The sequence below is a fragment of the Taudactylus pleione genome, unplaced genomic scaffold (genome assembly GCF_031769625.1).
Source record: "Taudactylus pleione unplaced genomic scaffold, aTauple2 ptg001562l, whole genome shotgun sequence".
Classification (NCBI taxonomy): domain Eukaryota; kingdom Metazoa; phylum Chordata; class Amphibia; order Anura; family Myobatrachidae; genus Taudactylus; species Taudactylus pleione.
This window is the reverse complement of record NW_028285959.1, coordinates 378874-395346: the sequence shown is the minus strand read 5'-3', so window position 1 is coordinate 395346 and position 16473 is coordinate 378874. Positions and strand designations below refer to the sequence as shown.

At 43.8% G+C, this 16473-nt stretch overlaps 1 protein-coding gene across 3 annotated transcripts in view; it reads right to left on the bottom strand.

Moving 5' to 3' along the window:
- Positions 1-16473, bottom strand: part of LOC148442377 (uncharacterized) — a 138005-nt gene that overhangs the window by 40540 nt on the left and 80992 nt on the right. For all 3 annotated transcript variants that reach the window (XM_088464013.1, XM_088464015.1, XM_088464014.1), the window contains 2 exons: positions 16363-16388; positions 15787-15839 (listed from right to left, as the gene is read on the bottom strand). In XM_088464013.1, the coding sequence (XP_088320139.1) occupies positions 15787-15839; positions 16363-16388 (79 nt within the window). The remainder of the gene's footprint in view (positions 1-15786; positions 15840-16362; positions 16389-16473) is intronic.

Genomic DNA, 16473 nt, shown 5'->3' with positions numbered 1-16473 from the left:
TTTTACCAAAGTTTTGAACGATTTGAACGATTGAACGATTTTTGACTGCATTAAAATGAATGGAATCGTCCAAGTCTGACTGCAAACCCATCAGATGTCAGATATCGTTATCTGACAAACGGGAACGCGCATCGTTGATCGTCCATCGTTCAGGCATGTCAGATATGAACGATTTTCCTTCAGATATGAACGACTGAACGATTTTTAAATCGTTATCGTCCATATCTGAAGAAAAAATCTGATCGTGTGTATGCACCTTAAATTGTTCCACTATTGAATCTTTTGAAAAACAGGCTGAGGGCATGATCAATTCTATCCAGAATTAGTGGTTACAAAAGCTTTGAAGGAAGTCAGAAATATAGAGAGAATCTGACAAAATAAGGTAAAAAGGAGAATAAAGATCTGAGTAAGGAAGTAACCTTCATCTCTACTTGCAACAGAAAATATTCTAAAGTTAAAAATATAATATAAAAAAATTTATAACATTCTGAAACAAGATCACACTGTGTGACCGAATTCACCACAAACCTGTGTTCATTATTCATAAAAACAGGTCCATCAAAGGTCCGCCAAGTCTTTTAAAATCATCTATTGACCAAGAATCAGTAAAGCCTCAAAAAAATCCCCTTGTTTCAATCCAAACCGAAAGGATTTTTTAAGTGTGGGAGTAATAGGTGTATCACTTGTAACTATACTGTCAATATAACATTATCTATTAAGATGAAAACAGAAGATTCTTTTGAAATAAAGAGTTTTATTAATTGTAATAGTACTTACATCATTTATATGCTGACCTGTGACTGATCTTAGATACATCAGAAGAACTACGAGGATGCTCAAATGTAGATTACTTGAGCATCGTAGAACATCTTAAACAAAATAGTAACAGGGTATCTAAGCATTTTTTGGATCACCATAATGGAGATTCAAAATGTTTAAAATTAGTGGGTCTAGAACATATTCCAGCCACAAGACCAGGTGGAGATCGCTTCAATAAGTTATGTAAACAGGAAGTATTCTGGATGTTCAGAAACATCCAGATGGCCTGAATGAGGCGATTGAATTGAACTCTATCAACTGAACCACTCTAGAGAGACCTGATTACTTAATTTATAAAGGCCTCCTTAATTTAGTAATACAGACCTGACCATCTCTTTCCTTCCAACTTAGTTATAGATATTAAGAATGTACCCTGTATTTATCTTTTCTGTTTTATATAGGACATGTACTATTTCTCACTGGAGATTTAGGTTTATACAGCTTCCCATTCGAGAACCCGAATAGCTGAAATATCCTAGCATGATAGATATTAGTAGTAAGATAAATGAGTTTGACTCTAAAGGATATACAATTGTGCTAGGATTTTTAATTATATTAAAAAATCAAATTTACAGAAAAATATAAAAAGATAATTACTGGCATTTTTCATCCTACTTATTATTTATATTCATTTTTTGTTGAATAAGTGGATTATAATATTAATGAGAATATATTTATAATTCTTTAAAAGCTTGGGATTGTAACTATTCTTGATATAAAATATATATGTGTATATATCTATTATGAAATAAAATGTCAGCCATATATCCAACAACTATAAGCCATATGACCGCTATGGTATTTATCTCCTCCTGTCTATTTACCCATTTTTCTTTTATTCTGTAATTTCCCTTCTCCCTCGTTTCTCATCAGAGGGAGGATAACATTAGGAAATAAATATTGACTACAAACCCCAAAATTCCTAGGAAATGTCCTTAATCTGATAGGTGAAACTTTGGGTCATATGATTACAAGATGTGGACTGATTCCGATCATGTGATAACAGCACATGATCGGATCAATATCCACACCCCCTATCAGAGATAGGCTGACTTATGAGACTGCACGTCACGCAGGAGTCCGGATTCCAGTGTGTGACAGACATGTGATCGTACCCCTGATATATTGTAAATAATTTTTTGTTTACATTACGTAATCGGGCACCGGGAAACCGGAAGACCTGTTACATAACTCAGAATTTTTATTATTTTTTCTCTTTGACACCATCACCATAGTAACAATTCACCAAAAGTGGACAAAACCTGCAGCAAAAAAATACTATCAGCATCACAATGTACTTTAGGTATATTCATAGCCATAAATACTACTCAGATAACATCTAAAGGAATAGATAAATATTTTTTTGCTGCAGGTTTTGTCCACTTTTGGTGTATTGTTACTATGGTGATGGTATCAGGCTGACACGTCCTCTGGTCACGTGGGTGTCCCGGAGATGACGTCAGTGGCCCAAGCATACGTCCGGGTGAGTGGTCCCGCCCCGCCTGTACACGCGGTCCCACTGGGGGTATAAGGTAAGGGACTGGTTTGTTTATTTGTATGTCCTGAGGAAAATGTGATTAAAGACATTGAAACGTTGACTTTTTAAACGCTGCCCCTTGTTGGTTTATTGCCTGGAGTGCCACACCTGCTGCTGTCTGTACCCTACGTTTGTGGAGGCACCCAGCCAAGTATTGGAAGTTACGAGGAGTGCCGGACCCCGATGTGTTTGCTGTATTGGTGAAACTTTTGGTTGGCGTCCTAGGTCCACCTGTTAAGGCACCCTCCACTTTGAATTTTTAGCATAGTGTGTTTTACCTGTTTCTACGGTGAACTTACATTACCATGTTTTCTGGATATCTTATGTTGGATCCACTGATTGGATTTTGTTTTTATATTTTTCCTAGTTCCTGCATTTTTGACTATATTGCATCAATTTTTGTGTCACAGATGAATGATCATTATATGTTGGGATACATCTATGGTTAAGATCGCTATGAAGGCTAAATTTTTCTGTGCAAATTGGTCCTGGACGATTCAACACCTTAAAGACCCGTTTGTTATATTATTAGTTTCATTGCTGAGAACGCTATATCAAAAGTTTGTGGATGGTAACCATGGCTGAAGGGTTTGATAATGACCTTGGCTTTCAGCATACATCCTTGGTGAAACGTTTAGTTATTCTGAATCCGGGGCTGAAACAATTCTATCTAATGTACAAAGCTGTGAACATCAGAATACCATCCCTGTAGATGTTTTATATCTCGATTTGTTCAGACTAAAGAAAAAAGAAATTGATTTCCTTTATCATGGATTAACCCTTAGTGAATATTACCGTGCAAAAAAAAAATCCCTAGGGGATTAAGGGTTAAAAGTTGTCCTACAATAGGAAGAAACGATCCTTCCTTTTGTAGACGTTGGGCCTCGATTTTAAACAAATGTTCATTTGACCTAACGCTTTTAATTATAGAACAATCTACCAAAGAACTGAATTTAGTTAAAGATAAAATTCAACTTTTGAAACTTTGCACAAACCAACTTTGGAGGGTGACCTGAATACCAAATGGTATGAAAAATTGACGCACCAATAACCAGCATATAAAACGGACCTAATTAAGTTTAAAAAAGAAAATAGGTCTAAAGTGGATATGGACTATGAGAGTAACACACTATACCAATTTTCTAATCCAATTAGACGACCTGGAATGCCTAAACAATTTTTTCAGTGAAACAGGAATAAGAATATTGACAGATTCATCTAATGAAATCCAGACATAGGCCAGTGATACAGAGGTTATACCATCAGGGTCCGTTAAAAACAAACAGAGGGTCCCTTTAGGGATGACCTCAAGGGCACAAGACCCAGATGCTTTAGAGGTTATAACTGCCGCGGGGGGGGGGGCAGAACGAAAGGCAGAGGTCGTGGCAGAAGACCTCCTGTACTACGCAGAACTTAGTGGTCAAGTTATACTCTTACCATTTATCTGATACAGAACTATCAGTACTAAACAGAGGCCTATCATTTGTACAGACAGTTGATTTTAACCCATTGCAGTGGCAAGTGGAGCAGTTTGGGTTGCAGCGTAAGTTGAAACTTAAGTATTTTTACCAAAACACCTCCTATGATAAATAATACTCCTGAAATTCCTGCAAAATTGTCCCGATTTTTGCTTAAGTCGTCATTTGAACCTCAGTCTGTCAACTCTACTATTAAGACTTTGTGAGTCCTAAGCACTAAGGTTGCTAAGGAGGTTGAGATTTTGCCCCAGACAAGACATAATTTGAATCAGTCTGAGAAACGGGCATTACATGAATTGTCTAACAACAAGGACTTGATATTTTGTTCTGCAGACAAAGGCGGTGCCTTTGTAATCGGATAGATCCTGAATTACTAATCACAGGTGTCTAAACATCTGGATGATATAACTGTTTATGAAAAATTACCAGGTGACCCAACCAATCGTTTTAAGGAAGACTTGAAACTAGTTCTGGATAATGCGGCAGAGAATAATTTGATACCCGTCAAACTTAGAGATGTATTGTTGCCTCTATTTCAGTTAGTCCCGTTATTTTATACCATCGAAAAAATTACATAAATCAATGGTAGACCCTCCGGGCCGGACTACCATTTCTGCCAGGAATTCATTATTCTATCCTACATCAGTTTATCTGGATATTTTGTTTCAGCCTTGTATTCGCTCACATCCTCGCTATTTATTGGATACTTCAACACTCTTGAGGAAGTTACAGACATTACCATCTTTTGATGAAGAAATTTGGCTTTGTAGCCTGGACATCTTTAGCCTGTATACAATTATCCCATATGAGTTGGGTTTGAGGACTCTTAAAAAAAATTTGACACAACATCCGGACTATGAGGGTCCTGAATTGGACGTGATTTTGCAATGAATGGAACTCATACTTACTAAAAAAAATTCTTGTATGATATCCATTTTTTCTTCAGTTTATGGGCTGTGCGATGGGGTCCAGTGTGGACCCCATCGTGTGCTAATATTTGTATGTTTGCAGTCGAGGAGGAGCTTTTCTTTGCTGATGATGAAATTGTGAGGCGTATTGCCTTCTATACACATTATATAGATAACTTATTAATTTTTTGGCGAGGCCCCAAAAATGATTTGATTAAAATTATTGAAGCACACAATATAAGTGACAGTCCGGTGAAGTTGACTTAATATCAGTGACTCCCGAATTACTTAGATGTGTATCTTTCTAGAAATAGGGAAAATTAAGACCAGTTTGTTTGCAAAGGAGTCTGATTGTAATAATTTACTTCATAAATCAAGTTGTCATCCACGCTCTTTAATTCAGGGTTTACCGTATTCGCAACTTTTACGCGTTAGACGCATTACATCAGACCATTTACTTGCAGAACAACAGATGGATAACATGATAGCGAAGTTTTTGGAAAGAGGGTATTCATTGAAAGATTTATTATCTTCTAAAGCGAAAGTTTTGAGGACTAATAGGGAGGATCTGTTGAAGAGTGTGGAGTTACGTGAGAAACATGAGTTTCTTCCTTGGGTTAACCATTACAGTCAGGTTAGTAGCCGGATCAATAGTACAGCTAAGAAATTTTGTCCATTGGTTCAGTCTGACAAGGAGATTGGTCTAGGTCAGACTAAACTGATGCCTTGTTATACACGTGGGCGCAACCTCAAAGATATATTAGTAAAAACTGATATTACCCCATTCTCTGTAGATAGTGGTAGAGTAGGTAAGGTGGGGTGCGTTAGATGTACATGTGTCAAGTGCCGATATCTAATCCCTGGTGATGTGTTCTGCCTTCCTCTCTGTTAAGTTTTTTATTAAACATAAATTGACTTGCAATACTCCTTACGTAGTGTATCAGATAGAGTGCCCATGTGGGATGTCCTACATTGGGAAGATTGAAAGACAATTTAAAGAGGATGGCAGTATATGAAACATGAATGTTTTTTTTATGTATGGTACTTTCCAATTGTAATCAGGTGTTAATTAACAAACCCACTTAGAGGGGTATAAAAGCACGAGTCTGATCATCAACCAGATACCTTTGATAAAGCTGCACCTAGATGCAGTGAAACGCCTTTTGGATCATCACCCCCACAATACCTACCTCTATTTGGATACATCCATCTGGACTATACCTTTTTGCCTACATGAGCCGTTGGGGTCGTAAGGATTAAAGCCTTTGAGATACACATCACTGGCAAAGCCAGCTTGCTGTTTATGTACAATGCATGATCTGAGGACCCAGCCATTTATTTATCATAAAAGGGACATCCCTCTAGCAGTAACCAGGACGGAAATCCAGCAATTAATCTTCACGTACTCTACTGGCTAATTCCATGTTACCCTATAAGGGCTTTATTTGAACAGGCAATACAGACTTGAGGTTGTGGGTGAGATCACATTTTGTCATTGTTATGTGCTTACTGCTTATCCAATTGGAAATAGTGTAATTAATTTTTAATGATATATATGTATTAAATATTTTTTGACTTTTAATCAGTACCATATTTATTTATGAATCACAAGTAATTGATATTACCAGCGCTACTATCTTTTGTTGTATTTTCCATGTGTATTAGGGAGTGACAATCCCTTATTATAGTAGCTGCTAGATAAAACAGCTCATTTCAGCGCCTGTTTATACCCATTTGGTTATTCCTTTCTTTTTTACAGCACTTTCAGACACTTAAAATAATGACTGCCTGGTGAAAACAGACTGTAGGCAGAATAGCTCAATTACAAAGAACATTGCTACCATTTTCCCACTTTCTAATTTGAACAATAGCTAATAATTAGAGTTATGGTAAGAACTTACCTTTGTTAACGGTTTCTTCAAAGTCCATACGGTCCACAGGGAAACCTTGGGGTGTAGGTGATGGAACTGAATCCGGGCACCACGCAATTAAAGCTTTCAGCTCCCAGGATGCACTGGGTCCACTCTCTAAACCCCACCCTCGAGCCAGATGCACCTCAGTTCGTAACAAGCCAAAGGTCGGAGAAGGAAAAGAGAAAAGGAAGACTGGTACACAAGAATCACATTCTCACACAGAAGGAGATGGAAAACCGGTGACCAGCAACATAGCCCATATGAAGCCCGGTGCATCAGGACGGGTGCCCTGTGAACCCTATGGACTTTGAAGAAAGAGTTAACCATGGTAAGTTGTTACCAGCACTCATTTTCTTCAGAGTTCATAGGCTCTACAAAAGTAGAGCTTGGGGATGTCCCAAAGCAGTGCTTATAAGGGTGGAGATGCTCCTGCGCTGGGAGGAGAATCTGGTGCCCATAGGAAGCATCCTGAGAGGCGAAGGTATCAAAGGCATAGAACCTTAGAAAGGTCTGGACAAAAGACCACGTGGCCACCTTACACAACTGAACAGCAGAGGTGCCACAGCGACCTGCCCACAAGTGACCCACAGACCAAGCAGAATGAGCATTAACAGAAGTAGGAACATGCAAGTCCGCCTGTGAGTAAGCTTCTGAAAAAGTCATACGAAGCCATCTAGCCAATGTTTGTTTCTTGGCTGGCCATCCCTTCATGCGAAATCCAGAGAGCACAAATAATAGTCTGATTTCCAAAGGGAACCGGTACAGTCAACTTAAATTCTGAGAATACGAACCACATCCAAGGAGGCTTCACCTGCTGAGAGGTCTGGTCATTGAAAAGCCGGTACTATAATCTGATTAATACAGAAACTAGAAACAACTTTAGGAAGGAACTAAGGTGAGTTCGAAGCACAGCCCTGTACTGGTGAAATCAGAAAGGGAGAACGACAGGAGAGCGCTGCAAATTCTGACACCCTCAAGGCAGATGCAATAGCCAGAAGGAATAGAGTCTTAGCTGTTAACCACTCTAGTTCCACTGAATCTAGTGGTTCAAATGGAGGACCCTGGAGGGCCTGAAGAACTACTGCCAAATCCCAAGGAGCCACTAGTGGGACAATGGAAGGTTGAATGTGGAGGAAACCCTTGAGCAAGGTGTGGATATCATGGAGCAGAGCAATTCTACGTCAGAACCACACTGACAGTGCAGACATGCACTTTCAACGAGGCCAGGCGTAGGCAGTTCCAATCCAGCTTGTAGGAGTGCCAGAACACTAGAAATAGAAAACAGCAGAGGGTCGAAATCTCTAGTACGACACTACTGAAAACATGAATGCCACACTCCGTGGTAGATCCTGGCAGAAGCAGGCTTACGCATTCTTAGCATCATGTTGATGACAGAGCTAGAGAATCCTTTGGCCCTTAGGAGGAATGTCTCAAGAGCCACGCCATCAAAGACAGACGATCCAGGTCTGGGTAAAGGTAAGGACCCTGAGACAATAGGTCCGGACACTGAGCTAGCAGGAACAGAGTGTCGATGGAGAGACTCCGAAAATCTGAGTACCAATGACATCTGGGCCAAGCTGGAGCCACAAGCAGGACATAGCCTCAGTCTTGATTGAACTTCTGAAGAACTAGAGGAAGAAGGGAGACTAGAGGGAAGAGGTACGCAAACTGGAAAGGTCCACCTCACTGAATGCGTCTACAAAAGGTTGCCTCGGCATCTCTTGTTCTGGACCTGTACACAGGCAGTTTGTGATTGTGTCGGGAGGCCATGAGATCCACCTCTGGGAGACCCCATCTATCCACTAGGAGTTGAAACACCTCTTGGTGAAGTGACCATTCCATGGGATGCACGTTGTGATGGCTGAGGAAGTCTGCTTCCCAATTGAGAACTCCAGGAATGAATACTGCCGAAATGGCCAGGCTGTGACCCTCGGCCCATGTCAGAATGCGGGACACCTGTGTCATTGCTGCCTAACTTAGAGTACATCCTTGATGGTTGATGTAAGCCACTGTTGTGGCATTGTCAGACTGAACCTGTACAATAGAGCACAATAAAGGAGTATGACTTCCAGAAGGAACAGGTAAGGACCACTTAAATCCAGAGAGGCCGGACCACAGTCAATAAGGCCACACCAGCCGAGAGGACTGGTGACTGAAATGTCTGTACTATAAGTTCCTGAATAATATGGAACTTAAAAACCACTTTAGGACAAAACAGGGAAAATGCGACTCACTACCCGCCTTGGTGAAATATCCAGAAGAGGGAGCCACATGAGAACGCTCCCAATTCCAACACTCTCCTGTCAGATGCAAATGCCATGAGAGAGACCCAAGCTATAAACCACGGAAGGGCCATAAAACTAGTGGTACAAATTGAGGCCCCAGGAGGACACAAAGAACCACCGCCAAATCCCAAGGAGCCCCTAGGGGATAAAGGGAGGTAGAATCCAGAAGATACCGTGAAGGAGGGTCTGGATACCCAGGAGTAGAGCAATTTTATATCCGAACCAGTGCAGAGACCCGCACTTTCAGGGAAGCGAGGCGGAGGGCTATGCCCAATCCAGCGGGAAGGAATGCCAGAACTTCTGGAAATTCTAAACACCCAAGGATTATAGCTACAGGTACGATACCATAAGAATTAAGTATGCCACACTCTGTGGTAGATTCCAGCAAAAACCGGCAAACACGCTCTAAACATCCCGATTATGACAGAGCCTGAGAATCCCTAGGACCACAGTAGTGACGCAGTCAAAGACAAAATCCAGGTCCAGGGAAAAACAAGGACACTGAGACAACAGGTCCAGACATTGAGGCAGCAGGAACAGAGTATCGATGGAGAGACTCTGAAAATCTAAATACCAGTGACGACTGGGTCAATCTTGAGCCACCAGGAGTACCTCCGTCTCAATTGAACTTCCGAAGAACTCGAGGAAGAAGGGAGACTGGAGAAAACAGGTTCACAAATTGGTCCACTTCACTGACACCGGCAGCGTGTAATAGAGGCAGGAGGCCATGAGGACCTCCTCTGAGAGGCCAACCTGCTTATTAGGAGTTGAAACCACTCATGGTGAAAAGACCAGTCTCCGGAATGCACGTCGTGACGGCTGAGGAAGCCCACTTTCCAATGGAGAACTCCCGGAAAAAACACTGCAGAGCTGGCCGGGAGGTGACCCTTGGTCCATGTCAGAATGTGTGACACTTCTGTCATCGCTGCTCAACTTCTAGTGTCTCCTAGATGTAAGCCACTGTTGTGACATTGTCGAACTGAACCTTTACCGTTTTACTGTGAAGTATGCATTAGGCCAGAGTGATGGCCCGAAGACAGCTCGAAGTTCCAAAATGCTGACTGGCAGAGTAGACTCGACCAATGTCCAACAATCTTTAAAGGAGTGCAGACCGGTCACTGCGCCCCAGCCCCGAAGACTGGCATCCGTTGTAAGGAGTACCCAGTCCACGATCCAAAAAGGGGCGACCCTTTTTAGAGGAGATGGCCATAGCCACCAAGATAGAGACAGATGCACCTCCGGAGAGAGCATAATCATCTAAACATTGATTCGATGGAGAAACCCGTTCCACCTGGAGAGGATCAATCTTTGCAAAAGCCTGGAATGGAACGAAGCATATTCCACCATTCCTAATGTAGACACCATGGATACCAGAATCCGCATTACTAAGTGTAATGACACTCGTCGACAGTGGAGACATCTGCGCACTCGTAGTTGAAAAGTGGAGATCTTGTCAGACATCAGAAGGATTGTCCGATTCGGAAAATCTAGCAGGTCTCTTAGAGGAAACCTACCCTCTGAGGGATTCAGGAAGGACTTTTTCCCCGTTGATTAACCCTTCGTGCTTGTGAAGGAAAGCAATGGTTAACTGAAAATATCTTTGAAGTACCCTGGTGATCCTGCTAAGAGCAGGAGGCCGTCCAGATACAGGAGCAGTCGGATACCCTGAGCAGGTGGGTTGTCATGAAAACCCTAAATCTGGAAAACCCCAGTGGGGTTGGGCAGAACCTGAAAAGTGGAAGTGTTGTTGTGGCACAGCAAACTTGAGATAACGCTGATGAGAGGGCTCTATAGGTACCCATAGGTACACATCCTGAATACCCAGCGACACCATTAAGTCCCCAGGTTCCATAGCGCGGATGATGGAGCGTAGGGGTTCCCTCCCGAACCTAGGCACCTTTAGTAATTGGTTCAGGGCTTTGAAATTGAGGATAGGCCAATGAGGACAATGCGGCCTCTGAACCAGAAAGACAGTTGAATGGTAACCCATCTCTCGCTGAGATATCGGGGCTGGCATAACTACCCCTGCTTACAGCAAGGGCTGTATAGCATTCTGTATTTGTAAGGCCTTGTTCGGGTCTGCAGTAGAGCCTGTGTAGCAAAACAGGTGGAGAGGCCGCATGAGCAAGGAGAGGGCATACCCATGAGAGGCCCCATCCCTTACCCAAGCATCCGTGGTGGAGTCACACCGGCACTGGGTGAACTGAAAGTGTCGGCATCTCACTCTGGGATACCCCAGATGAAGACCAGTCCCATTAGGGTAAAGGTTTATACTCATGTTTAGAAGCAGAACATCTGGAGGTCCAAGTCTGCTTGGTTCTGGGTATAGCGGCCCTCGTCGAGGCAGACAGCCTAGGAAAAGACTGGCCTTTAGGCTTTCCCTGAGAACAAAAATACTTAACAGAATTAGTCCGAGGCCCAGTAGTGGAAGTAGTTGAAGACGGAAATTTGCTGTTTGTGATACTGCCAACGTTGCTACAATCTTTTCAAGGTCAGGACCAAACAAGATCTCCCCAATAAAGGGTACTCCATTTTAAGACCTATCTTGGAGTCCACCTCTGCCTTCCATGAGCGCAGCCATAGGGTATGGCGGCGCATACAGTCACAAGCGAAACCCTAGAGGTTACGAGACTGGCAACCAATGTTGTTACTTCAACATATTAAACTATTTTGAATGTGAGCAGCAAAAGGCATCTGATCCCCAGAAGTTTGTGAGGGAAAAAGGTCTACAAATGCATCAGCCCAGCACTCAATCGCATTAGTCACCACTGCGATAGCCATGGTAGGAGGGGCAACAGTCCCTGAAAGAGAGTATATTGATTTCAGGCAAAGCTACCACCTACGCACCCGTAGAATCCGTAAGAGAAGGGATGGGAGGCATAGTAGCGCTCTTAATCAGACGAGTAACATGAGAAACCACCCCAGGAGGTGATTCCTATAACTTTTAAGGACCCTTAGGGAATGGGTAACATTAGGCCCAACGCTTTTGTGATACCTCTTATCTGGCAATTACCAGACCCCCGCCATGTGATCCACCCGCTGGTCAGAGAGGGGGGAAAACAGCCGAAGACACTAATGCTTAAATTGAGGGTGATATGATTTAGGTGCAGGTTTGACCTCCTCACAACTAGGGTGGACCTGACCACCAGCACCCAAGCAGGGATAATACTCGATTTAAGCTCCCCCTTGTGTGAGAGGAATAGGAGTCCGAAACATTATTCGGATCACCCTTGGCTGACGAACTGTGTTAGACAGCCGTACAGACTGAGGAGATACCACAGGGCGTATATTAAGCCTTCTTGTTTTTCTTAGAAAACTACATCCACCCAGGATGGCCGCTGTGGTAATCCCTGCAAGGGAAATGACAGACTGTTGTGGTACCTGAGGGAATTTCATGTACTGTGAAAAACCTTGGTATGGAGCGATAGTCTGTCACAGGGGTAAAGTGCAAGAACTGTGAGATACCCTGAGAGGGAAGGGTAGCATGTTAAGGTAACCCCAAGCGGGTTACAACTATGGGGGCGCCAGGTGATCCGCAATGGAGGCCAGGGTCTTGAGGAACAAACCGCCCAAGGGGGTCCTTTAAGGGGGCCTGGCACCTGATGGTACCTAATACATAACCCTTCCTGAGTCAAATCCTCCGTACTCACACCTGCAGCACATGACTTGCAGGATAGCAAAAAATGGGTGCAGTATGGTACTCCATTTCCTGGTCAGACATATCTGCTTGATATTTCCATGATGATTGTTAGTCAGATATATAATATCAAACAAACAAACCTCACAAATATTGATAGAGATAAATAGATAGATATATATATATCTATCTATGTGTGAGGTCTCAGTACCACCCTAGGTACACTTGTATTAGGGCAGATTGTAAAGGAAAACGATAGAAATATACTAACAGGTGAGAGAATAAAGCACAGTCAGCGCTAGCATAAGCCACATACAATGCAGAAAAAAAAAAAAAAATATATATATATATATATATACACACACACACACACACACACACACACACACACACACACAACATATAATATACTGCAAATGGCACTACATTCAACTGCCCAGATTCAGTGTCTAAGAAGGCTATAGCGCTGTGTACACTGACCCAATAGGTGAGGAACGCAGGGGGACTGGACCAACTGTCATCCAAAGATCTGCTGCTGCACCAAAGTAGTAAAATGGCTGCCCGGAGACCTCAGAGGAAGCATGGCCCACGGAGGAAGCAGCTCACGGATGCCAGACTACAGGCTTGAAAGGCGCGCTGTGCTGAGGGGAGGAGCCGCTACAACAGGGAAGGCTGCCTACCCTGGCCAGCTATTAACCCCCGGGGGGCTGGATCCTGCTACCGATCTTGAAGTCCCTGGTGGCCTAGTGGAGACACGGGGTATCTGAGGGGCCTGCCGCCACTTCCAGCACCTCCGGCCTGTCCCCAGAGACATCGGACCTCATAAATGCGCGGATCACCGCAAGTGGTGACCCGCGACCTTACCTGTTCCCAGTCGATCCGGCAGCAGTCCTGGGCGCCCGCAGAGTCCAGCTAGCAGACATTCTGGGGTTCCTCCAAGATCCCCAGATCTGTACTGGCGTCTCGGCGCCGGCGGCGTGACGAAGCGGCAGCTTAAACGTCCTATGGACAATCTGACGCACTGAAAAGTCAAAAGTAAAAAACTTTACACTCATAAAAATAAAATAAGCTTAGGGGCCGCTATTCAGCCCCCCCTGTGAAATGATGACCAGACTCCGGCCGGGCACCAATGAAAGGAGGTGCCTTTGGGGCGGGGTATAGGGACAGTGGACCCAGTGCATCCTGGGAGCTGAAAGCTTGAACTGCGTGGTGCCCAGATTTGGTTCCCAACCTACACCCCAAGGTCAATCCTGTGGACCCCCTATGGACCCTGAATAAATACATTTTTGACCGACTCCTCCTCCTCCAGAGGGGAGTCGGGGTTAGAGAGATGAGAGTCTACTGCCTCTTCAGATGATAATTCAGAATCTGAGAGTTGCGTGGACTGTGACAATAACAAAGGACGCTTAGAGGACTTAGAGGGCAAGGGCTTCTCACCTTTCAACATGGTTTGAAAGGCATTAGATGTAGCCATTAGACTCTGCAGAGTTAGAGAGTTCGTCTACCCATGGTGGGAGCACAAGAGGCCTGCATCGCCTGACCTTTTTGTGGCCACCCCAAAGGGGGAATGACAGCCAGAACTGCCAGGTGGTCCGCACCAGAACCTGAGAAAATGAAGCCTAGAGGGTCTCTCTTGTACAAAACCCATCTCAAATCCTCCTCACTTAAGCCTGCAGCACATAATTTGTCTGATAGCAGATGCCTGTTTTCAGCTATGTCTAGCAAAGGCAAGAGTAACAGAGTAATATGGCACTGGGTATAAAGCAACCACTGTATGTAGGATACTAGTAGGAATGCAATATACTGGTCCTGTCTTATGCTTGGGTAAGATGCAGGAGCACGCAGCCCAAATATGGCAGTGTGCAACGACCAACTGTATGTGACCAACCTCACAAATACTTTGTTCTATAAATGTGAGGTACAGGAAAACCCCTGAATACATCTATATGTTAGGGCAAAGTCAGAAAAAAAGGGAAAGCTATGCTGACAGAATAGAAAACAGACAGGCAGCGCTTAAATTAGTCACATACAACGCAGAAATAACAACAACTGCAAACTGGCACTACAATCAACTACACAGACAGGCAATAGTACTACATATGCTGACCCTTTGGAGAGGTATGCAGGGGGACCAGACCACGTGTTGTCCTGGGAGATCTGCGACTGCACCATGAGAAAAATGCCTAAACAGCCCCCCCTGCGAAATTACCCGACTCCGGCCGGGGACCACCGAAACGGAGGTGCCTCTGGGACAGGGTACAGGGAGAGTGGACCTAGTGCATCCTGGGAGCTGAAAGCTTTAACTGCGTGGTGCCCATCACCTACACCCCAAAGGTCTCCCTGTTGAGCCTATGGACCCTGAAGAAGAAAGCAATAATTGATGTTTACACTGTATCAAACATGTTATTAGATTTTTAATTGAAATAACTTGGACTGAGTTAAGTGATTGTGAAAAATGGAAAAAAGTGAAATAGATCAAGGGCCGGATTCAGTTACGTACAATAAGTGCCGTTTTCGCGGTAAATTATTGCATCCGCAATTTCGCAGTAAATTATTACACCCACGATAGTCGAATAGTGAGAAACAGGCAAAAAAGTTCTCACCATCTCAGAGCAGGTGAAAAAAAAAAAAATATACAAAATCCCTATTTTTGCCTAAAAATGTGGGGATTTCTTTCAGAACCCTTTGGACACCCCCATCCTAATGATAAAATGACCCTAAAAGTTTCTCGTGGCTAATTAAATCCGGCCCAAAGTCAGAAAGCCTTGAAATATACAAGTAGCCTAATAGTAAGTGCATACAGTTTAAAAATATAGGGGGGGGGAGAATTAAATTCAATGTGATTTAGAATAGCCGCGGGAAGGAGCTCCGGCTGCTATTCAATAATCCGCGCTGTTTAGGCGGCTAAAGGATTTCTTCTCACACCCCCCTGGGGATGAGAGGAGAAATCCGACAAAAGTGACGGGCGCGCAGCTGTTTGCTGGCTTAGCGCGGCGCTAACAGCCGCGTGCCAGGCACTTTATTTGGAGAATGCCGGAATTCTCTGACTTACCAGCTTCCCGACAAGGCACCCAGCGTGTTGAATTGAATAGCTGTGGGAGCTCCCTCTCGCAGCTATTAGTCATCGCGCTGAATTGAATTCCCCCCATAGTATTTTGTGGCAGTAGAATATTATAACTGCACAGGTAAGAATATAAAATCTCTCATACCTCTACTTGGTGCACTGGAACTTGAACAGGTCTATGAAGCAATGTGTTTATTCCTAAAATCAGTGAGAAAATGTATCAAAGGTTAACAAAACAAGATGCTACTCAGTTGGAATTGGTATGAAATACCGCCGGCCGCATTGCGCTGGAAATCCCGATCGTTGATAGGTAAGTATCCACTAACCTAACCCCCCTAACCCCCCTTAGGGATGCCTAACCCTAACTCCCCCCCCCCCCCCCCCAAAGTGCCTAACCATAACCACCCCCTTCCCCGCTGCCTAAACTTAAGTCCCCCGGGGGGGTGCCTAACCCTAAGTCCCCACCGGGAGCCCTAAACCTACCCCTCCCCCCCCGCGGCTGTCCGCTCGCGGCGCCTGGCATCACTGCGATCGTGATGGCGGGCGCCGGTCTCCCGGCGTCGGGGAAATGCGGGCGTGTACATCTATACGTCCGGCATTTCACCCATGCCGGGATAAGACAGTCGGGAAGCCGGCTGCCGGTATTTAGGCAGTCGGCTTCCTGATTGCCTCCCACTCAGTTATCTAGAAATACTTGTGTATAAAATATACTTAGGCTTACCAGTGATTTGGCAGGTACTATTTTTGCTGTGAATAAAGAAGAATAATTATAAATTATGATTGTCGGTAAAAGTTGGAGAAACACAAAAGTCAACATCTTTAAATAGATAAC